Here is a 24790-nt window from a genome sequence, read left to right as displayed (position 1 = left end):
TCTAGCATACACATTTATAAATGCTCAACAGAATATCAGCCATGGGGTGGGGATAGAGGCCCTTCTGTGTGCATGTGAGCTCTGCATTCGCACATGTGTGTGTTCTGGCTACAAAACAGAATTAAGTAAACACTATATAGTTTTTTGTGGGTATTTCAGGTTATGTGGCCATGTTCTAGAAGAATTTATTCCTGACATTTCACAGCATCTGTGGCTGACATTTCACAGCATCTGTGGCTGACCTGGAAAAGAGAGAGCCACAGATGCTGGCAAAACGCCAGGAATAAACTCTTCTAGAACATGGCCACATAGCCAAAAAAACCCACAAAAAAACTATGGATGCTAGCCATGAAAGCCTTCGACTAGACACTGTGTCATTGGTCATAGGAAAAGAAACAAAAAAAATAAACATGTTTTACATGCAGAACGATCTGGGCTTACTGTCTGGCATCTCCAATTAGGATTTGGAAATATTCCTTTTTGAAGGCCTTGAAAAATGTTAGCAATCATTTTGGACACTGAGGTAGAGGTCACACAGAGTATAGCACTTACATTTCTATATCGCTTTATAGAGCTAAGCACTCTCTAAGCAGTTTACAGTGTGTTAGCCAATTTTCCCCAACATTGGGTACTCATTTTACCGACCTCTCCCATTTCCCAGTCCCAGCATATGCTTGTTTCCCCTACTTTCTAAAGAGGAGAAGCAGGTTACAAAGGACATTCAGAGGATCTGGAGGTACAATTCTGCAGAAGCTCATCAACAATTATGAGGCAAAAATGAAGGGCAGTATGATGTTCTCAAGGATACATATATAATGCACTGAGTATTTGGTATGTGTCACATGCAGATTTTACACAAGTATTTGTTGTTGTCAACTTATTTCCAAGTTATGGCAACCATAAAGCTTGCTTTAGTGTTTTTCTGGGTCTGAATATTTGTGACTGGTCCAAAGTCACCCAGTGGATTTGCATGGCCAAGTGGGGAATTGAACCCTGATCTCCAGAAACGTCATCCAAAGCCCATGCCACTACACCACCCTGACTCACTTACCGAAGCATATCCTACACAAGTATACACTGCAGAGTTAAAGAGTTATTTTGTTAATGTGCTGTCCAATATGTGTGGGCTGAAAATTTTGCCTTAAGACCGCCATCATCAAACCCTTGCAAAAATCATTTGGCTTTTATACTTGAAGAGATGGCAATTAAGATAGGCATTAGCCTGTCCTGGAAACAAGGTGAGGTCAAAGAGACACAGACAGAAAGGGAAAATGGATAGAGGAATGTTCCTATTGGTTGCTCTATCTGTTGCTAAGGTTCTTAGGGTTGTTTTTTAAGCATCCGCATGGCATTCCCCTTTTTACAGAACACCAAGAGGAAGTTCCCAACTCAAACAGAAACTTTTTATTCTTACCTAGAGGTTCTTTTTAAAAGTATTATTATTATTATTCTAGGATACATCACGGCAACCACCCCTTTTTTTCTCAGGAATGCATGGTTTTCTGGTTTCAGTTAAAGAGATCCTTATTGGATAGGAGGAAGAGCACAGGACCTTTACACTAGGACATTTAGATTTTTTGAATTCTTTTTCTTTTTAAAAAAAGAGGTGTGTTATCCAGGTCTCCAATGTCAGTAATGAGCAAAGACACAGGAGAGAGCAATGATTCACTAATTGTATGTATCATTATGAAATCTGAATGTTTATTGGCCAAACTGCCTACCTAGATTCCTTCATCTTGTCACACTACACAATTCTAGTACTGTATTTCACCATACCTGCTGTCATAACATTGTATGAAAATACTGGATTTGGAGCTATAGAGGGGTATTTAGAATTCTTAGCCAGAGAATTATGGTGGTTTATTAAACTGCAAACCTCAAGATTCCATAGAATGATGACATGGCAGTCAAAGTAGAATCATAGCACTATATGTATTATGAAGGGGCTGCTGAAGTTCCCTCTCTCCCCCCCCCCCTTTTGTCTGCTCTCCCTGCCTTCATTGTTTGTTGCTTCATACTTTTCTTTTAGTGTAAGTGTAATTTTAAGACATCTTGAATTATGTATATGGATTAGAAGGGTAGTTCAATTGTCATATAAATTTTAAACAAACAATTCACTACATCTGCAGTGACCTGGTGTGTTAGTAAAGGAAGGAGGGCCACATATTTTATTTATTTGTTCGTTATTGCCTTTATACATACCTTTCTCCCAAAATGGAATCCGAGGCAGCTCATCCTTGCCCTCATCCTTGCATGTAAGGAACCCCTCTTCATCCCTCCATGCACAATATTGCACAGTAGACTTTGTTGTTGTTACTTGTGAAATTGACTTCAACTCACAGTGACCGTATGAATGAGAGATGCCTAAGAGTTTTGGTCATCAACTATTCTATTCAGGTCTTGCAAACTCAGAGCTGTGGCTTCCTTGATTGAATCAACCCACCGGTATTGCAGTCTTTCTTGTTCCCTCCTGCCTTCCACTAAGCTGAGCATTATAGTCTTTTCCAGTGAGTCATGTTGCCCCATGACATACCTATAGAACGATAACCTCGGTTTAGTCATCTTTCTTTGCTCCTTGTGAAAAGTCAGAGCTGATTTTCTCTGTGTCCCTTTTGTGCTCATTTGTGTTTTTAAGCAATCCATTGTGTTTTTTAAGCAGTCCATTCTTGTCCTACACCACATTTCAACTGCATTGATTTTCTTCCTGTCAGCTTTCTTCATTGGTCAGTTTTTACAACCATACATAGAAATTGGTAATGCTGTGGCATTATTGATTCTGACTTTGATATCTACTGTTACTACTTTACAGGATCTTACCAATACCTTCCTAAATGACTTTCTCAGTCTTAGTCTCCTGATTTATTGACTGTGGTCTCCATTTTGATTAATAACTGAACCTAGGTATACAGAACCTTTAATTTCATTTTCATTATCTACATTAAAGGTATAGAAATCTTCTATCGTCATCACTTTTGTTTTTGTTTTCAGTATTTAACTGTCCTTCTACTTTGGCACTTTCTTCCTTTACTTTCATCAATAGTTTTACCTTGAAAACCCTATGATAAGACAGGACATGTAATTAATATTGTATTGTATGTTTTATGCTTTTGTCAGTGCATAGCTGAAATATGAATTAAATGATTATTTAAACCACTTATTAAATGACATTGTTTAGATATGTGAAATGTGTTTCAAATTCATATTGTAGTAACCAATAAGGATCACTGACAATATAAACTTTGAAATCTAGTCAATAATTGCTGCCCTGAAACATCCTTCCTTGGTTTTCCACAACCATAAAAAAGTAGATCAATTAACCACTACAAAATGTGAGACACCTCTGATGTCTCATAGCTCAGAAGAAAGTAAATCAGTAAATATAGAGATAATTAAATGAGAATTGATGTTTTGACAATATTATTAACATCATTTGAATTCTGACCAATGTATTGATTTCCTTGAGTGCTGCTATTTATTTTGATAAAGAGCCATGTAGGCCATTTGATTGACAGTATCTGTGGACAAAAAGCTGGATTTTAGGTTTCACATTTAGCCATTTTCCCAATTAACTTCAGTTAGCTTCAGTTAATTGGAAAATCTGAATTAACGGAGAGGTGCAGTTTGAGGGCAAAACAAATCCATTTGCACATTCATCCTTTCTGCCCTAGCAACTTATCAGTTAAGTATCTTGGTTTGGAGGCAGCAGCCAGTGAACAAAACTAGAGAGAGAATGTGCCTTGCAAGCATTGAGATTTCTGTCAGGATGCAGCTTGAGGACATGAATGTTATTCTAAAGTGCATTTTTGGCCATTTCATCTATCCTCCCTGATTTTTAAGGAAAATACTGTAAGAAGAAGGAAGTGAGGTTATGAGGTGACGACAGAAAGAGATGGAGCAAGTGAAGGAATCTCTGAGTAGTTTGGGTTTGAACATTTATGTAAAACACAACCATATAACCGTTTTCACATTTCTCTTCCCTTGTTGGGGTCGTGTATGCTAACAGTGAGTGAGGTCAGCACTAAAAAGCAACCATTCTTACACACATGCAGAGAGATAGAGACCAGTCTTCTTTTTCTCTTAGTCAGATATGCTGGAGAAAGGGCCAAATGCTTTTACAAAGGTTTAAACTGATCACTAACAGAAGGTTTTTGATATAGTACTAACAGCCATATGACATCGAGGTTATCCAGAACTAATCTAGTACGTACAAATCATTACTAGTTTAGTTTAGGATTGATCAAATAATTTGACCAAAATGGTTCATTTTTATCTAGCTTTAGGTATGATTTTATTTGGGAATCAAAGATCAAGATTTCCTTCTAGTGTGTAGCTAGTTTGTCTGAGTACAAAGAGACTGGGTAAGCTTAGCTGCACATTTCTGAAATAGGTAGGCTTCCCTATTTAAAGCTGTGTGTGTGTTATATCCTATTTCATTTCCTCTGGTTAATTGTCCTCTTTGTCCTTGTTTTATCAGGACAATACCAGAATGCGCTCAAGTCCGTCTTTTTCAAGTTTACAGTACCAAGATGCTGGAAATTATATCTGTGAAACTACTTTGCAGGAAGTTGAAGGATTAAAGAAAAGGCAAATACTTACACTGATAGTACAAGGTAATGTGCAAACCAATCATTGTGCAATTTTGTTACATATAATTTCTATGTTTCTTCATAATGCCAACATGTTCTTACAAAGGCAGCCCACTTACACCTGACACTTCAGATTTAAGAAGAGACTAAAACTTGGTGTTTCATTAAGCTTTCAGGGAATAGTTATATTTTGTAGAGTTTTCATTGACTTTTCCTATATTGGGTATAAATGTTTATCAAAGGAATTGGATCTGAATCTATTAAGGAATTTAGGGTTCAGTACAGCTTAATATAAGATTATTGTGTATAAGATTGCAGCCTTAGTGAATTATTTTATGTTTTGTTTTTTAAATCAGATTTGATTATCATTATTTTTTATCCTTTTTTATTTTATTTTTAAGGAAAACCTCAGATCAAAATGTCAAAGAAAACCAGCACAGATGGATCATATAAAACTATAGCATGTCATGTGGAGGGATTTCCGAAACCAGCAGTGCAATGGTCTAGCAGTGGAGGTGTCATAAACAAAGTAAGTAATTTTCTCATTACCTTTTGCAAAGTCATTTAAATCCAAGTAAAAAACCACAGTGTTAAAAAAAATCACAGAAAGCAAGCCAGTGGAGCATTTTTTAGTTTCCCAAGCATGGATGTGATACATTATCTGTAAGCTATCATGCCAGACTGATTTCTTGTTCTACTTTATATAGAAACTATCTTGTTCCATTGAGCTCTTGAAAGTAGTCATTAATTTTAAATTACTTTTAAATTTTATTACATGATTTTGGGTTTTTGCATTTTATGTGAAGTTTTGATGTTTTTTACTATAATTTCATCTAAACACCTGGTTGACAAGTGGTGCAGTTTTATACATCTAAGAATTAAAGTTACTAAAGCCTTAAAACGTAGACAAAAAATACTGGCTGAGATCCTGAAGCAGCAGGATTGTACATCATCATCACCATCACCTTTATATAGTGCAAAGTGTGCATGGGACTTTACATGAGTGGTTTACAAATTGTCAGTTTGCTACTTCCTTGATCTCAGACTTATAATCTAAAAAGGGAAAGTGGGGGTGGCAGTGTGGGAGGGGATTAAGTCTGGTATTCTCTGTCTTAAAGGCCACAGCTGTGGCAGTTGGGAATGGAGGAAGGGCCTTTTCCCAGTTGTTGTGCTTAGGCACTATAGAGCTATGTTTGCCCATTCTTTCCCTCTAGAGGTGACAGCCGTATAGTGTAAATTTCTTCATGTGGAATTATGAATGAATGAATACACATTGATTGTGTCTGGCTATCACTGATCTAAATGGCAGAGTTGTGCAGTTGAATGCATATTCAAATGTGCCACCAAATGCACAACCATATGTTCATGCACATGTACATGCACAATGACCCCACATAATGATACTCTACATATCCATATGTCATTTTTTTTCTTCTGTAAGGGAACAGATGCATAAAACACCAATAGGCTTTCTGCCAATGTATATTGGATCCATTGATTGGATCCAAATTCTTCCAGGTGTGTATAGAAAGTCTTTGGTCACAGTAGATCTTTGCCTGAATTCATTGATTATCCCCATCCCCAGTCGCTGCACCACAGTTTATCCCACTCATCAGAATCCCCTGGCCTTCTATGTAGTATTTTCAAGGCTGAATGGGGAAAGCGCTCTGTTAAAAGGAAAGGATGGGAAGTCCATTTCCATCAGTCCAGCTGCACATGCTTGAATCTGGATCCAGTCCTTTAAGTACCAGTAATCTAGTTCCACCTGATTATAAATTGGATTGATAGTTATCTGCATTTACATAAGCAGGTAGCTAATAATATGCAATGCTTTGAAATTTTGTGACAAAACACTTTCTCTGAGGAATATCCAACATTAGAAACTAGAAAAAACATAAAAGGAAAGGAATATTAAAAGAATTAAACATAATTATATTAGAATGAAACGAACCCCTGTTATAATTCCTAAAAGGTGTTTTTGATTCTCTCCTTTTACTACAATTAAATGTTAGGTATCTATTTAATGTACTTAAAGTATGTACCAAACATATGAATCTAATTCTTTTAAAAATCAGTTTGTGCATGCACACACAGATAGTTATCTTATCCTTCCAATAAGTTTTTCCATTTTTTTCCAGACAGAGGAAACTAAATATGTCAATGGAAAGTTCGTTAGTAAAATCAAAATTGCACCCGAGGAAAATGTTACATTAACATGTATTGCAGAAAATCAGCTGGAAAGAACTGTACATTCTTTGAATGTATCTGCTAGTAAGTACTATTTATTTTATTTGTTAATAATACTTGTATACAAAAAAGTAATACAGTTTCTAAGCATGTCAAGTCGAAGGCTTTCATGGCCGGCATCCATAGTTTTTGCGGGTTTTGGGGGCTGTGTGGCCATGTTCTGTAAGAGTTTCTTCCCGATGTTTCACCTGCATCTGTGGCTGGCATCTTCAGAGAGGTTTCTAAGCAGTTTATGCACAAGTACTGTAACAACCACAATCACAGCTAAAAGACTTCATAGTGAATTTTGCAAGCTGAGAAAAGCTAGTATAAACAAGTAAATTTTGAGAATTTGTTAGACATAATAGAATATCCTCTGTAATATTCTAGAAGATACATACTGTCCCTACAAATTAGGAAGATGTATGCCAAATCTGAAAATAAAATATATACATTTCTCTCCCACTGCAACCAGTCTCCTAGGTATCCTAGTCTTGAGCTATTTAAGACTTTGTCTGTCACCAACAGAAGCTTGATCATGGTTTGGAAGCTAACATGTTTTCATGAATATTTGAAACTTTTTTTTAAATTGAGTAGCAGATGACAGATCGTTGTATCATATTTTCACCTATTTTCCCATAAAACAGCCATCAGTGTCCAAACTCTCATGAATTACCTTTTGCTAGTATGTTGTTTACAAGTCACTTTGTTATCTTCCAAGGAGAAAAAGGGAGCAAACACTTAGCAACTAACCTCTCAGAACTATGTTGTCATGGTAAATTCTGACACTTGTTCCTTTTTTGAAAAGATACCCAGAAATGCAAATGAGTCTGGCTATAGTAACACACTTCTTGTTGTCAAGCCTCCATGCCATAGAAATCTCTAGTAACTCAGGGTTTTGCCATTCATTGGGTTTTTTTTTTTACCCAGTGTGGGTTTTTTCCCAGGCTACTTTCAATTCTGTCATTATCATCATCATCATCACCATCATCATCATTTTAAACATCCTTTAGTTCAGTCCATTAACAGGTTTCACTTTAATTTATGTGCAAAACCAATTCTATAGGAACCAAATGGAAGAAGCTCACTTATCCATACCCCCATCAAGGTCAGACTAGATTTTTTTTCTTTCCCCTTTTACCTCCTTTTGGTGTTCTTACTAATAATGATTGCTTTCTCATTGATTGAAGTGGAATTAATGTACACTTCAAGGTAGAGGTAACAATCACTATCATCCTAGGGACTGAATTCAGTTTCAGAGAAATCTTGGGGACACCCATTCCTTCTGGCCAAGACAAAAGTAGCAAAAAGTGGGACTGAAGAAAGTTTGACTGGGGCTCAGTGAGAGAGCTCTGTCTTGGCAATTATGTCTGGTATACCACCCTCCAAAGCCTACCTTTTCAATCTTGCAGCAATCCATCCAAAGGGTTTCCAAGATGCCGCAGATAGAGGTGTCTGGAAATGACTCTGTATCTCTCTTGCAGTCATGGGGCATGTTGAGAACAGGCAGCTGGAGAAACTTCTCAGGTCCTGCTTGCCTCAGTGTGCTGTGAATGGAGAGCACTGCAAACATCAAAGACCCAATTTGCAGTGCCTCAGTTGGGCAATTGGGCACTGCCAGGAGGAAAAGTAGGTTTGTGGAGTCGCAGTCATTAATAACCGCAAATATGAATCCTCAAAATTACAAGATTGCAATTGAAATTTACAATCTTGTAACTATTGAACAGGATGCCAATGAGTAATTTTTAGCTTATGTCACCATCTAAACCTTCAGAGAGGCATGTTAACTTTTTAGAATGGAAAAAGTCATTCAGATGCTGGGAAACCACCAAATGATCGTGTCATGGAGAATGGGGTGATGCTTACTTGGCTTAACTATGAAATCTAGACTAGGCCCTAAGAGAGTCAGATTTGGCTCCCCTTGAGTTATATCATTGCCACAGGAAGTGTACATGTCTCCCAAGTGAAGAGACAGTTTTCATTACTTTCTTCAGTCTGCCCCAGTATACCCTCTTTTCCCCTCTGCCAATTCTGGCAAAGGCCAGAGAGATTTTTGAGAAGGTTAGATGAAGGTTTATGAGACTGGGTTATCACCTCTAATGTTGGACCCTATTCCAGCACCACCACCCCCAGAAGAGATCTGATATCCCATGTGTCCTCTGTCATGCTTTTTTATAATTACAGCACCTTAGAAATAAATAAATAAATAAATAATAGGGACCATGGGGCTACAGGACAAATGAAACTTTTAATCACATTAAGCAGCCTCTCAGGCTCTCTATTTAGGATTGGGTCTTCTGCCTACAATTTCTTGCTTCACTAATTTGAATAATGTCACTAGTAACTTAGTGTGGTGTAATACATGACATGCCAAGGTTGTGTATGGAGAATAATCATCATAATCTATTGACAGTTAAAGATAGAGCTGTTTCAGTACTGAGTGATCCCCCCCTCTATGTATTCCATGTAAGGTTCAAAATGACCTTTATATAGTAACATGGGAGTAAATTTACTAATAGGATGTACTATTTTTATTTATTTATCTTTATTTTATTTTAATTTAAGTTGGATACTAGACATACAAAAGTAGATTTTTATACTTGAAAAAAGTAAAAGGCATCATACAAGATAGAAGATAAGATATTACACACTATGTAAGCGTGGGGATGTACTATTTTTAATGTAACTTAGTAGCACTCAGTTGTCTGTCCCCACACTCTTCTCGCATCCTCAGTGCCTGTAATTAGGTGAGCTTTTTTTGTTTTAGTCCACTACACAGTGTTAATGGTAAATAAATGATTCTTAATCAAGAAGTAATTTATTACAGTAGTAGACCACCATAAAAAGAGAGGAAACAATTTTTACCATAGTGCATGAAACAGAATAACAGAAAATATTAAAAAAATGTAACATTCACATTTAATAGTAAAAGAAAGAAAGTCACAACACTCTACCTAAACTCAAGGTTTGTACATAATCCCACCATCCCCAGATGCAGTTATTTAAAAACAGGTTGAGCTGTGGTTTTCCAAATGAAGATAACAGGTGATGAATTCACCATAACTAGTTGTGTTAACCCTCATACTGTAGGATGGAACATTTAGTGCCTCAAGGTTCACATATTTACAATGTAGGCAATATAGAGCATTGTCACCTATACAGTTGTAAATAGTTCCTCCAGATTTCAACAGTTTATCATATATTCGTGTTTTATCCCATAAGAAAAAACAAAAACAAAAAAACAGGTAATTAATTGGTGGGGTATTTTTGGTTTTGTTTTGTTTTTGTCCTGGGATACTTTTTCTGTCTAGGAATTATATTGGGGAAAATATATCATGTTTTTCAGCAAACTGCAATGCAGCAAAGAGGACATGACATGTTCTGGTTGTCTGTAGGATGCACCCATCTATGAAAATTAAATTTATTTGATTGTGGGGGACAGTGGAATTCATTAATATACACAATCATAAAATAATTTTGTGTTTTATTATATTTTATTTTGAAAAATGTTTATTCCACCTATTCTTGATTCTTCATGTACAAATCATCTATTAGACATCATCTAATGGTCTTTTTACAACTCACAATGCCTTGGAATTGTCTTTGAGGTGAGAGCATACCTTATAACTCACCCTGTATAAGTATTTTCATCATAATGCATGAGGGTTTGTATAGTTCTTATTCCTATTCTTCAGACCCTACTGCCCTACTTCCAGGTCATCTTTGAAACTGACCTCTGAAATGTGGGATGCAGACATTTAGGAGCCATTGATATTGAATTTCTACAACAATAGAAACACTGACATCATGCTCTTCTTAACCTTTCCATGACACACCCATAAGTCACTTTTCAGTGGCAATTGCCACAGAGCATATTTTCTGTTATAAATTACATCTTACCTCCCAGAGATTTGGAAGGCACAGTCTCATTTCATGAAGCAATTTCAGTTGTAATGAATGCTGTTTGGAACCCTTTATACACAATATACATATTTTGCCTTCCTGAACATTTGCAGACAGTTCCTTCCCTCACTGTTTTAAATCTTTTTGAAAACTTTTTTCTCTTCTAAAGTGTTTGGAGTTTTATTTTAATAATGTTTTATCATTCTGTATATTTTTATAATATTTATTTGTCACTTTGCTTTATCTTATGCTATTTTTGTATTATATTCTGGATAATGTTTTATAATTGTATTGTACTGTATAATTTATTTGCATTATTCTGTCCTTCCCCTCTGTGCATGTGTATATATTTTAGGTTGTATGCCTTTGGCAAGGCTAACTGGTTTTTGTTGTTATTTTACTTGTAGAGCACCATATACATCAATGGTGCTATATAAGTAAACAACTATAATAACAAGTGCACTGAAAATGTGGTAAGAAATACATGCACGGTTACTGTACAACCAGTAGGTTGCCTAAACATTGTAACCCTTGCTTTTCAAGGGATAAAGTAATTTCCTTATGACTCTTCTGCTGGGATAATTGGGTTCTTAAACTAGGTAGAATACCCTTATGCTGTTTACCTTCTCCATGTCAGCCCAATGTATTAATTATATCATTTGTAATTTGTCCATTGAATTTCAGTGGGGCTTGTAGGAGCAATCCCCATGAATTGTACAGTGCCTTTCTCAGTCTGTTTAACATGTCCATTGATCAAGGGATGTTTGCATGAATTCACCCAAAGATGTGTAATCAAGGCAATCTATACAATAATAGAGGGTTGAAAAGGCAGCACGCAAGACAGAGTAACACATACATACAGTACATCTTTTCACTAGGCCTTAGTAAGATGGTACAGTACTTGACACTTTTTGGATGAAGCACTTTCATATAATACATTGTGGAAATAAAATAAGGATTACTGCCAGACAGGAAAAAAATACATAATTATTTTGGTTGGTTGTTGTATTCTGCTATCTTAAGTATGAACTTGTGGCTCAGCTGAAAAATATATATTCTTATATATCAGAAGAGATTAGAAGTTTCCAAGGTGATTTTTTCAGCAGGTTTAAAAAATATTAATTTATTTTATTTTATTTTCAGTAAGTATTCCAGAATCTGATGAACCAGAAGAAAAAAGTAGTAAGTACATAAAAATAGACCACTACTTGTTCAGCACATTTAGAGAAAAGGCTTCTTCTCTTCTTCTTTTTATTCTTTTCTTTTTTTCTTTCTTTTCTCCCCCATTTTTCTGGCCTGCTCCATTCTTTGGGTAGAGCTGGAAAAATAAAAATAATCCCTAGGTTAAAACTAAATTAAATTTAGAACATTAAACCTAAAACCAATTGCTAGTCACAGCTAGCGTAAACCCAGTACATAGAGAGATCTTGTAGCACCTTTAAGACTAACTAAAAGAAAGAAATTGGCAGCATGAGCTTTCATAGACTTCAGTCTACTTTCTCAGATGCATTTAAATCCATTTAATCAATAGGAACTTGATAATCAACATATGTAAGGTGCAGTGATTGATTGGGTCTAGCAGCTTGTTCTAGGCCTAAAGTGTAAAGAAATGCAGGGTTGGATCCAGGGTTAAATTTGGCTGAAAGTCACTCAAACCAAAGGGACAAACTTCTCATGCAGTACAGTACAATACAAAACTGAACATTCTGTGAGTTTTCTAAGTGTCATTGTTGGGTATTTTCTGACCCCAGTGAAAATTTCAGGATATAGAAATGCCTCAAGTTGAAATGAGTGTTTGTATTTCATCCAAACACTGTACCAGAAAAACCAACATGAATAAAAGTCAAAAAATATAAAATAAAATTAATTAACATTTATTGTAGAATTTTTCCTGAACCCAGGAATTCCTGTGTTCACCACAAAAAGAATCAGTTTTGATTTCCACTAATCGATGCAGCCTACTGATAGCCTAAGCACATCACTTCTATTCCTTTGTATCATGACTTTCTAAAAAAAAAAAAAGGGGGGGGGGGGGGGAGGAACCTGTAGGAATATTTTTAAAATCCTTGTATGTTATATTAGTGAGGGGGAAATACTTCAGTGCACAAAAACCCTGACATTTTGCCAGAGTAGTGTAGAGCTTTGACTGTTGGACTATAACTAGAGTCCAGGTTTTAAATCCCTACACAGCCATGGAAACCTGCCAAGTGACCTTTGGAAAATCACACTCTCTCAGCCTCAGAGGAAGTTTGAATAAATCTTGCCAAGAAACCCCCATGATGGGGCCACTCACTCACAACCCACAAGGTGGTGAGTTCAAGATCAGCCAGGGCTCAGGCTCGACTCAACCTTGCATCCTTCTCAGGTCGCTAAAATGAGTACCCAGCTTGTTGGGGACAATTATCTTACAGGTTTAAACTGCTTAGAGACTGCTTAGGTGGTATGAAGCTGGAGTCGGTAATGGGCTGGATGAGGGAAAACAGACTCAGCCTGAATCCAGAGAAAACGGAAGTACTTGTGATAGGTTCTCCCGGCCCAGGGATGGCGGTGGTTCCACCTGTCCTGAATGGGATCACGCTTCCTGTGAAGGACTCAGTACACAGTTTGGGGGTGCTCCTTGACTCGTCGCTCCACCTTACATTTCAGGTGGATGCGACAGTCAAGAGCACCTGTTATCAGCTTCGGCTGATACGCCAACTGCGTCCCTACCTGAGCCGGAGAGACCTTGAAACTGTAGTACATGCTCTGGTAACCTCTCAATTGGATTTCTGCAATGCGCTCTACATAGGGCAGCCCTTGTATCACACCCGGAAGCTGCAATTAGTGCAGAATATGGCAGCACGACTGGTCACTAGTACATCCAGGGCCAGTCATATAACACCAGTTCTTAAAGACCTACACTGGCTGCCTATTCACTTCCGGGTGCAATACAGGAGCCCTGGTGGCGTAGTGGTTAAATGCCTGTATTGCAGCCATTCACTCGAAACCACAAGGTTGCGAGTTCAAGACCAGCAAAAGGGCCCAAGCTCGACTCAGGCTTGCATCCTTCCGAGGTCGCTAAAATGAGTACCCAGACTGTTGGGGGCAAATTAGCTTACTTGCTAATTAGCTTACTTGCTGTTCACCGCTATGATCTTTGGAATAGCGGTATATAAATAAAACAAATTATTAAATTATTAATACAAGGTGTTGGTTATTACCTTTAAAGCCCTAAATGGCTTGGGCCCAGGGCACTTAGAGGACCGCCTCTCTCCATACAATCTGTCCCGCACACTCAGATCATCTGGGCAGCAACTGTTAAGAGCTCCAGAGGTTCGACTAGTTACCACCACCAGGAGGGCCTTTACCACCTCGGCCCCCAACCTCTGGAACTCGCTGCCTGTCGAGCTCCACTCAGCCACCTCCCTTGTCCAATTTAAAAAAGGGATGAAGACCTATCTTTTCGAGCAGGCCTACCCCTGACTCCCGCCCCTGGATACTCTTTCCCTACCTCCTTCGTCAGCATTGTCTAGCTGGCATGAGTTTGGGTAATTGGGTTGTTGTTTTTATTGTATGTTTTAACTGTTTTGGATTTTATTGTATGTATTTTTTGCTGTAAACCGCCTTGATTTCTTTAGAAAGGAGGTATAGAAATAAAATTTTATTTATTATTATATATATTGCTATTACTATAGGACCACCATAAGTTGGAAATGCCATGGAAGGCATACAATACAATAGCAACACAGTTTGCTGAAAGTTGAGAACACTAGCTGAGGTCTTACTTCAGTCTGATAGAGCATCACTCTTTGCAAACATATTTACAAAAAATCGGGGAGGCAGCAGAGGCTGCACCTTGTGCCCAAATGTACTACAATAGCTAGTGAATGGTATGGAGCCTGCCTCCATCTCCTAAGTCCACTGATTTGGGTTTGTTCTGGCTGTTCTTGATAACAGAAGTAAGAAGGAATAGTGTGTGTTCCCCTTCCTCCTTTGGGGCTCAAGAACAACTAAACAGCAGTAGCAATAGCAGCTACATGTCTATACCGCTTCATACTGAACTAAGCAGTCTCTAAGCAGTTTACAACATGTAAACTGGTTATTCATTTTAGCAACCTCAGAAGGCTACCCTTAAGTCCCTTGCTGGAATCCAACTCAGGAGCTTGTGGCTGTGAGTGAGTGGCTGCCGTACCGGCATTTAACCACTGTGCCACATGGGCTCCTTAACCAAAACAAACTCAGGTACACCCCTGCAGCCAGAGATGGAACTCCACATGGCAACCCTTAAGCTAATGTAGCTTGCTGGATTGTGGGGCTTTGAAAACAAATGTTCTGAATTTCTTGTTTGTGATGTCTAAAACAATATATATGCAAGTGTTAATGGTATGCCTGCCCTTGTCACCAACAAGATTCTGGTCATTGATTACAAATCTATAGTTGGCAATGTCTTAACATGCCTAAATGGTGGGTCTAGTTTGTTGTGAATTCTGCTACAAACTGTGACCTAGAAGGCTAGCATATCTCCTCCTAGTATGTAAGAGTAAAAATTTTCAGGAGTGCCATTGATTTGAGTGGGTTTGCTCTAAGTATGGCTAGCTCTGAATCCAATCTAAAGTTTAAAAAAAACAGGTAAGCAAAGAAAATTGCTTTTATAAAAGAATGACAGCTCTTGCACAAGTTTATATTATTACTATTCTTAACTAAAAGCTATAAGATGTTGAGAATAAGGCTGTAATTCTCAAATTATTTTCTCCAAAAATGGCAATATTAGTAATCCTAGCACCAAGTTATGGAGTATTTAGCAACATAGTCACAACACTTTAAAATCTTAGTCTCAATATTGTTGTGTTTCTCTGAATCCTGCCTGCATTTTTCCCCACCCTTTTATATCAGGTCAAGACTTGTTTATGTATTTTTTAATGCGCACATTTATTCATACATTTTACCTAATTTACACAATTTGTCCCACTGACTAAAGCATGCTTGTGTAGTCATTTTCCAATTGTGCATTCTTTACTCATTTCCATCTTGAAATGAATAGTTTTATGCATCTGAAATCGGAGGCTTTCGTGGCCAGCATCCATAGTTTTTTGTGGGTTTTTTGGGCTATGCACAATAAAAAGAGTAGTAGACTGGGCAAAACAGATCTATGAACCCAACTTCTTGGAAGATGAATTGAAGCACCTAGACTGGGCTCTACATGCTAATGGTTATTCCAGCTCAGACAGCAGAAGGGCTGCCAGTTCCAGAAAAACCTAGAGGAGTAAAGACAAACAATCACCTAAAGGGAAGGTATTTTTACCATACATCAAAGGAGTCACAGACAGAATAGGAAAACTGGTGAGGAAATATAACCTCCAAATAGTTTACAACCTGACCAAGAAAACCCAGCAGGAAAGGACAGAAGAGACCCTCTCACAGCCTCAGGAATTTACCACATACCATGCGGATGTGGACAAGTCTACATAGGGACCACCAAATGCAGTGTCAAAACATGAATCAAGGAACATGAGAGACACTGCAGACTGGGTCAGCCAAAAAAATCAGCAGTAGCAGAACATGTTATAAACCATCCTGGACATAAAATGCTATTTGAAAACAATGAAACACCAAGACAACTTCAGTAGAAAAGAAGAAACCCTTAAAGTTAGCAAAGTTTGGCTACCAGTCCTGAAAAACACTAAAATCAAGACCCAGCAAAATGCAAATGGAAAAAAAAACCCCCACACCCAGGGTCAGGGGTTTTCCAGGCAGACAACGATCACTAATTAAACAGACATTAATCATCTTTGCATACCCTCTCACCCTGAGGCCTTGCCATTCAACAACTGAACAATACACAGATTACCACTGAAATCACTCTTCCCTACCCAGGGTCACACAGTATATATATAACCCACTCTCTTCCATGCCAGCATTTCTCTGGAGATGCCAGCCACAGATGCTCGCAAAACATCAGGAATAAACTCTTCTGGAACATGGCCACATAGCCCAAAACCTCATAAAAACTATAATTTTATGCATGCTTTATTTCACCAAAACGTCCTCTAAACTTGCATGTCATGAGTAAATTATCAAGCCATGGTGTATTTTGTCTCACAGTGAATCTTGAGAGGTGAAAAAAGGCTATTTTTCTTGAGACTGACAATAATTCATTGAAATTCTTTCTAATCCCTAATTTTGAATAAACATATTTGCATCTAAAGGACAGGAGATGGGCACTTGTACAGTTCTCAGATTGCAGACACTAGTCTGGAGTTAGTAAACCTTCAGGAGTGTTCTCTTAGTCTTCTGGCTACAGTAAATGGGGCCACAGAAGAGCTATGGAGGAAATGGTATTAGGACTGCAGCAGTCCTGTTTTTATCAGTCCTGTTAAATGTGCATACTTCTCACAACGCTTTCGTAAAATCAGCTTTAGTTTAGAAATACTTCTAGATATGTATAGTTTGAAATTAGTTTCTCATACTTTCTTGGATCAAAATCCACCATAAAAGGATACCTTTATTGATACCTCACAAAGGAATCAAGACAAACTGGATCTCAAAGGTAGTCGTTTTTTTGTTTTGCTAATGGAATTTAAAGTATGTTTCCTGGAATTTAAGAATCTCCCTGTAACCACATGGCCTGCCTTCATGAATACCCCTCCATAGCCTCTGAATTAAGAACAACAGCCACAACATCTTGACAAAATAGAGGCCTACGACTAACATCATCACTTTTTCTTTCTTTCTCCTGTATGATTTTTAACACCTTTTGCCTGATGAAGAAGCCAGCAGAGTTTCAAAAGCTTGCAACATGTATATCAGCCTTTTGGTTGGCCCAATGTCCATATCATTATTTGGTGGATTTTAGATGTTATTGTACTTTGCTATATGGCCAACATGGCTACCCCTGGATATGTTTCTTTGATCAAGATATTGTTTCTTCTTTTGTTTTAGATGATAATAGGGAAAACGTTAATGACCAGGCAAAGCTAATAGTGGGAATCGTGGTTGGTCTCCTTCTAGCAGCTCTGGTAGCTGGTGTTGCTTACTGGATATATGTGAAGAAATCAAAGTAAGACTTAACTAATAAAATTCTTAATATTTTACTGTTATGAAGGATAACTTTTCACTAAATTTGCTTTATGTAGCATTTTGAAAATTGTAGAAGTGTGGATATGCTCACCAAATTGTGTATTTATCTAAATAGTTTTCTATTTATAAATATTTAATCATCAAAAGATTCCATAACACTGCACAAGTTTTTATAAATGTGGATAGATCCACAGATGAAAGAAAAGCCAGTAGATTAAAAAAAAGTAAAAATACTTGAAAATGCTAATCAAATAGAGTTTTGTTCAGGGACTAAAAAGAAAAAAGCATTAGCAGCTGACAAATCTCCCCAGAAGAGGAGGATATTCCATAGGCAAGGCGGCCAAGTTTCAAGTACAACTGCAGTTACACAACTCCCTTCGGAGAGGGAAGGCTAGAACCTGAAAGTGTTAATCTTTAAATTACTAGTCCTAGAACCCCTCTGCCAGACAGCCATTTTGGACTACATTTCCAGGATGATTTCTGGAAGTACAATCCAAAATAAAATCCCTCCACCATGCGGAAAGCACATGGGAAAGGGCATCATTGATAGATGACACTAAAACATTGTCAGGTAGGCATGGAAACAGGTTCTTTTTCAAGAATCTAGGTTCAGAGCTATGTTGCTAATAGAAATGTTGAACTGTCATGCAAAATAAAGAGGTTACTTAGGAAGACTCTGTCTCCATAGAGACTCCAACGTTGTATGTTTCCACCAAAGTATTCTGCATAGATTTAAATAGGTTTTTTTTTACTGAAATCGTAAGTTTCTGTAAAATCCAAGTACCTGTTTACTTAAATCCAAGTTTCAGCCATATTTTTTCCCTTTCATTGTATTTTTAAATTATTTATTTAATTTTGAGGGATCATGCTATAGTAAAATGTAATTCTGGAACTACCAAGGGAATTCTGGAAGAACTGTTGCTTCTTTTTTTTAAAAAAAATCCTTAGCTTAGTAGCACTATACATATTTTTATATAAATGTTCATCGCTTTAATCATCTAGATATATGGCAAGTATACTGGTTATGAAATACTGTTAAATTAAAATACACAATACATTCTTTAGCCTGGTGTAATATCTCTTGATAACCAAAAACAGGAATGTGAAAGGTGCAGCCTGTGAGCCACATACAGCCACCCCAGGTGCCCCATTTTGGGGCTGAGGACATTGTTGAAAAAAACCTCTATGTCCCCAAACACTCTCCAAACCTTTTCAGCCTAAGCCCTGAGGATGGAATGTGCCACCTAAATTCTCCCACAGTTGCCCAGCCTAAAGTATTTCATGATTAATGAAACTGGTAAGTTGAATGTTTGAAGTTACTATCAAAGATGGATTTAGCCACAGTGGTCATGTAAATATTGTATTCATTATGGCCTGGTCATTGGAGGTTTTCATTACACAGGGGCATGTAACATATCTCCTAAGAGTGATAGCTATCCATGTGAAGTTCCTATGACTAACTGGCATGCAGTTAATCATAATGTGAATGGACTTTTAACAGGTTGCTGAAATCATCCTTAGCTCAGCCTGTATATGCATGAACTCACTATACATATAGTGCACCCGCGTTTTACATGAGCATGCCATACGCAGCTTTCAGCATATGCTGAAAGCCACCCTGGAAGAGCCCATCACGTGCCCTGGAAGAACTAATGGGGTGCGTGCCTGTGGTGCGTGCGCGCCACCACATGCCACGGGCACAAGCCCCATTACTTCCTATTATGGATCCCTGCGTAAGGGAGAGTGCACTGTACTAGCCTTTTCGCATTCAAGGTTTTGTCACAAATAAATAGGAAAGAGTGCTTCACTCATATACTTTGTATATTAGAAAATACTATAATAAAATAATGTTATATTTAGACCATATGTAGAAATGTGGCAAAATGTGTTATATTTTAATTTCTCAAAGATGGAGTGAAAATATCTGTTATTTGGTAAAGTTTATATTATGTCTTTGTGAGAAATACTAAGTATGATGTCAATACAGAAAGTATTCTGTTGAATTGCTTGTTTGTAAGCCAATTCCTCCTTTATAGGTTTGGTAGTATGACAAGTAAATAATTTTTAAAACATGGTAATTTAGGAAAACTTTTTAGATATTTTATATATAGATATGTGGAAGCAAAGAAGTATGTTGGAACTCACATTTGTATCAGTTTCCTATATCTTTCAAGCTGTCTTCAGTATAGGGAGAAAAAGCTACAGGAATTTCTCAGCCCTATTGTTGATGTAGGTTTTAGTGCTTTAAGTTCAACATCATCAGCCTTGCTGTAGATACTGCTCTGGAGAGGTGTACAGATTTTGAGTCTTCCTGTATAGACTCCTTCTCTATCAGATTCATCGAGTTGTTCAAAGTGTTGGTCATGACCTATAAAGCCCTACACGGCGCGAGTCCAGATTATTTGAGAGATCGTATCTCCCCATATGAACCTTCAAGAGCTCTAAGATCTGCAGGAGAAAGTTTTCTCTATGTCCCATCAAGATCACAAGCTAACCTGGTGAGGACATGAGAGAGAGCCTTCTCAGTGGCTGCTCCCAACCAATGCCCTTCCTTGGGAGGCTAGACTGGCCCCCTCCCTACTGCCCTTTCGCCATCATGTAAAAACATTTCTATGATGGCAAGCTTTCTGTACATAATGCATAGTAGGTTGATTTTATGGAGCAGGTGGATTTTTAGTCTGTTTTTAACTTAACTATATACAGTATTTTATGATTTTATATTATATTTGATTGTATTTTATATGCTTTTATATATAATGTTTTAATTGTTTGACTTTTATAATAATTTTAAAGGTTTTATCTGTGAGCCGCCTTGGGGTCCCTCCAGGGAGAAAAGTGGGATATAAAATAAGTAAATAAATAATGTTAGAGACCAGAAGGGCCATCAGCCTCTCTTTAAAGCCTCCAAAGGAGGAGCCTCCACCACATTCTAAGGCAGCAAGTTCCACTGTCAAACTGCTCTTTAACATCAGGAAGTTCTTCCTAATGTTTTAAGTGAAATCTCTTTTCCTGTGCTTTACTTCATGCGCCCTAGAGCAGAAGAAAATAAGCTTACTCCATCTTCAGTATGGCATCCTTTCACATATGTAATCATGAGTATCATGTGTCTTTGTGTATGAATACAGAGCTGGTTGAATATAAGTTATTTTTTTCCAAGGGTGAACTTGTGTTGAGTCAAAAAGGGAAGGGAATCATATTTGATAGCTCTATGCCTAATCTCCATTCACTGATACAAGCCTAACTGATGTCTTCAGATTTGTTGGATTATAACACTCATGTTCTCCAGGCTGACCATGTATAATCCAACTCACTTGGTGGCATCAGGTTGAGGAGAAGGCTGCTTTTGAATAGGGTCTGGGGATTGTTTTGTTATGGTATGTTTTCCCTGAGAGCCAAATTGGCTCTGGACAAGTCATTTGGGCATTGCACACTAAACTGGTAGGATTATTCTCCTAACTGACACATAGGCTTCAGTAACTGACACATTGGGTTGAACTATTTTTACACATGCATATGCACACTCAATCAGCTTTCCTCTCAAGAGATACAATGTGCCCTTCTTTTATGGGGAGGATCCGTTCCGGACCCCTCCCCCCCATGTAAAAGAAAAGGCACATATGCTCAAATAATGGGGCTTGTGCTCGCGGCGGTGTGAGGTGGCAGCAGCGCACGCACCACGGGTACACGCACCATTGTTCCTTCCAGCGTGCACCACCGCTTCTTCCAGCGCTGCTTTCAGAGTATGCTGAAAGCAGCGTATAATGCACCCACATATGATGCAGGCGCACTGTACTAACACTGAGAATGTCATCGTGCAATTTTATTATGGAACCTGTAATAAAAGTGCCCTGTCAATTTAACATACATGTGACTGCTTTTAGTACTCTTAGGAACGTGTGGCAAACCTGTGGTCCTCTAGATGTTCATTACCTGCTTTTTCCATTGTCTCCCACATTGGCAGGAACTAATGGGAACTGGAATCTGACAACATCTGGAAGCTTACAAGTTCCCTAACCCTGATCTAAAGCTGATAGATTTATACAATATTGTACAATCAAAAAAGTGTGTGGTCTGACATCATCACAATACCATTTATCTGACCAAAAGTGGACTTAATTGTCTCTGTTTGTAAGGCACAGAGAGAGTCTAACATAATAGTAACTTGCTTTGATGTTGTATTTTAACAATATCTTGCAAGGAAGATGATGTAGCTCCAGTATACCTTGCCATACATTAGACTTCAGCTGTCTCAGCCTTTTCAGAATCTTTCTTTTTAAGACAGTTTTCCACAACCTGATGTCCTCCAGATTTATTTATTTATTTACTATTAAATTTATATACCCTGTTTTAGAAGTAAAATTACTTTAAAAAACCCACCAAACTAACAAGTACAATAGAAGTAAAAAATATCAGATGAAAATACAGAACACTATAAGTACTATTAAACTTTAGAGATCTAATCAGATCTAATCAGCAGTCTATAATACATACTGTAGGCTGACATCATGTTAATGACATCTGTATGTAAGTGCTCCTTATGCATCCCTGTGTCACTTTTGGGGAAGCAAGGCACTATTCCCTTGCTTTCTCCCTGCAGCAGTTTTCAACCCATAGCTAGTGAGATCACTTGTTCCTATAGTGACAGAAGTCTGGATCAACAAGTATACAAAAACTGTACACTTGCTCTAACAGAAGAGGTTCCTCAGCATAGAACTGTCTATTTCCAAACTCCCCAGACTTAGGAACAGTCCAGTTATATTGTCCCCATCTTGTCAAGATTCCGTTTATCAATCCTCATCTAACCCATTACTTCTTCCAAACTATAGTACAGCCCGTGCACTACATCAAATTGATTTCAGATGTAATAGGGATGGAACGCATTCTAATAGTACTTCATCCCAAGTCTCCAAATGAACTCCTCCAGTAGCTCCAATGATGCTAAAGAGCATGGAAGACAAGATGGAATTTTGCAGTAGCTCAGAATTCAAGCATCACAAGACCAAGCTCATGGTGCTAAGTGCTGGAAGATCCTGTTGGAAAGAGCAGAACCATCATATCACTGTGGTGCTATAGAGGCTTGGAATTGTAGTTCAGTACGTCTGGAACTCACTGGATGATTTAATAGTGCTTTAAATATCCAGAGATCTACCTCTTGCTCAAGAAGCTTATCTGTGACTCCCACAAAACACAAGGATTATGTTACTCTGTATGTCCTGATATCTTGCCTACCTACTGAAATTATGTTCTCCTTTCTTCTCCCACCCATTTCTGATTCTTTTCTTATTTTCATTTTGGCAACCTGCTGTAACCATTTCCTTAAACATTCTTAAAGATTCCTATGCTGTTTTACCACTAGTATAAGCTCACTGCAAGTCAGTTATGCAAACATGGTTTTTAATACAATTATAGCTTTGAGTATCCTAGAACACCAAAGTCCATGTTTGCATAACTCACTGCAACAAGGTCCAAAAATACTGAATAATGATTTCGGATCATATAAAAGGAGAATCAATTGGCTTATTTTCAAGATTTTTAAAGGAGATAATGAACCTAATACGTCTAAAACAGATTATGTTGGGTAGTGAGTGAATTATTTGTTGTTAAATTATGTATAATTACTATACCTGTCAATTCTGAATAAAACTTAATCAGCTGAATTATCTCTGCAGGCAGTCTTCTGTTTTCAGCATGAATTTGTCTCTTAGTATTAATCATTGTTGCAGCTTTCTGGGAACTATAAAGTATTTAAAAAAATAAGGATTTCACAAAAAAAATTAATGCCCAAAGAGATCCAAGTAGTGTGGATTTAAAAAAAAAATCCTTCCTGACATGCTCCCCAAAATTTGATATCCACATAGGCCACCTCTCTCAAACAGTTTTTGAACTATTATTCATATAATCTCTGTCCCCAAAGGGATGTCAACGGAGAATCTGAGAAGGAGGCAGCACAGAACATTCAAACCCTCCCGAGGCAAGAAAGTTACTTTTTTATGTGTGTTGTGATTTGTAGAATTTTTATTGTCTTGTCATATCCCATAATAAGAACGTGATATATTACCCCTAAAAGGATACTGAGATTTTCTATATATCCATCAAAGGATTGGTAGCTAACATCTTGCACTGTAGTAACAGATTCATAACCTACAGTTATAGATCCACAAGTGGTCCATTTTTAGATATGCCTTGTATTCATAGTTGTGGCGCTATTGCCATGATCATAAACACTGCCAGAACCCACTTTAAACTCTATGGAGTTGGAGAGGGATCATTGCACTGTGGCTTGGAGGAGGGAGGGCCTAGCCTCGCCATCCTGAATGTCTCACCCATCCACACTACAGACTTCTGTTGCTTAGTTTAAGGTGGGTTTCAAGGGCTAATTTCTCTTAGATCATTCATAATTACGAATATGATGTGGAATCTTGGCTGTTATTTTTATCAGTGAACTGAAAACAAAGTCAGTGAACCGTGAAAACAAAATTGACATAACCCCTCTCAGTTGGCTTTTAATGAGGTATTCCTAATACACTGTGTACTTTTAAATCAAAAAACTGGGGGATGTTAAATCATTCTCTTTGAGATTTTAAAGGCTTATTCCTTCTATGTCTGTCTCTCTGTCTGTGAATGTGTGTGCGTGTGTGTGTGTGTGAAAAAGGTACTAAATTTCAAATGAAAATAAGGTATGCCTTTTGCGATATGAGGACATTTCCACTGCTGGCAGTAGTGGAGCACATGTTAGATGTGCTTGTCTTCAGTGAATGTCATTTGTAGAATGTTCATATTGCAGTTGTTTTAAAATGTCAACGTAACTTAATATTTTGAATGAGAAAAATATGTTTATGTTTTTAGGATAGCACTTAAGGAATAGATCAACTTAAGTCAATACTTTATCCACCCTTCAGCTGTGAAGAGCTGGCAGTGGGTTAGGTTAGGATAGGATGTAGTCCAAGTGATTACTTGAATTAATGAAATAAGAAGAAGAAGAAGAAGAAGAAGAAGAAGAAGAAGAAGAAGAAGAAGAA

At 37.6% G+C, this 24790-nt stretch overlaps 1 protein-coding gene across 1 annotated transcript in view; it reads left to right on the top strand.

Annotated features, from left to right (window-relative positions):
• LOC121917264 (CD166 antigen-like) overlaps window positions 1–24790 on the top strand; it is a 188373-nt gene that overhangs the window by 150764 nt on the left and 12819 nt on the right. The window contains exons 9-15 of the mRNA XM_042443047.1: window positions 1605–1674; window positions 4475–4610; window positions 4988–5115; window positions 6725–6857; window positions 11859–11897; window positions 17634–17751; window positions 23686–23742. Coding sequence (XP_042298981.1) covers window positions 1605–1674; window positions 4475–4610; window positions 4988–5115; window positions 6725–6857; window positions 11859–11897; window positions 17634–17751; window positions 23686–23742 — 681 coding nt within the window. The remainder of the gene's footprint in view (window positions 1–1604; window positions 1675–4474; window positions 4611–4987; window positions 5116–6724; window positions 6858–11858; window positions 11898–17633; window positions 17752–23685; window positions 23743–24790) is intronic.

This window comes from Sceloporus undulatus, unplaced genomic scaffold (assembly GCF_019175285.1).
Source record: "Sceloporus undulatus isolate JIND9_A2432 ecotype Alabama unplaced genomic scaffold, SceUnd_v1.1 scaffold_13, whole genome shotgun sequence".
Classification (NCBI taxonomy): domain Eukaryota; kingdom Metazoa; phylum Chordata; class Lepidosauria; order Squamata; family Phrynosomatidae; genus Sceloporus; species Sceloporus undulatus.
This window is presented reverse-complemented; position numbering and strand designations above follow the sequence as displayed.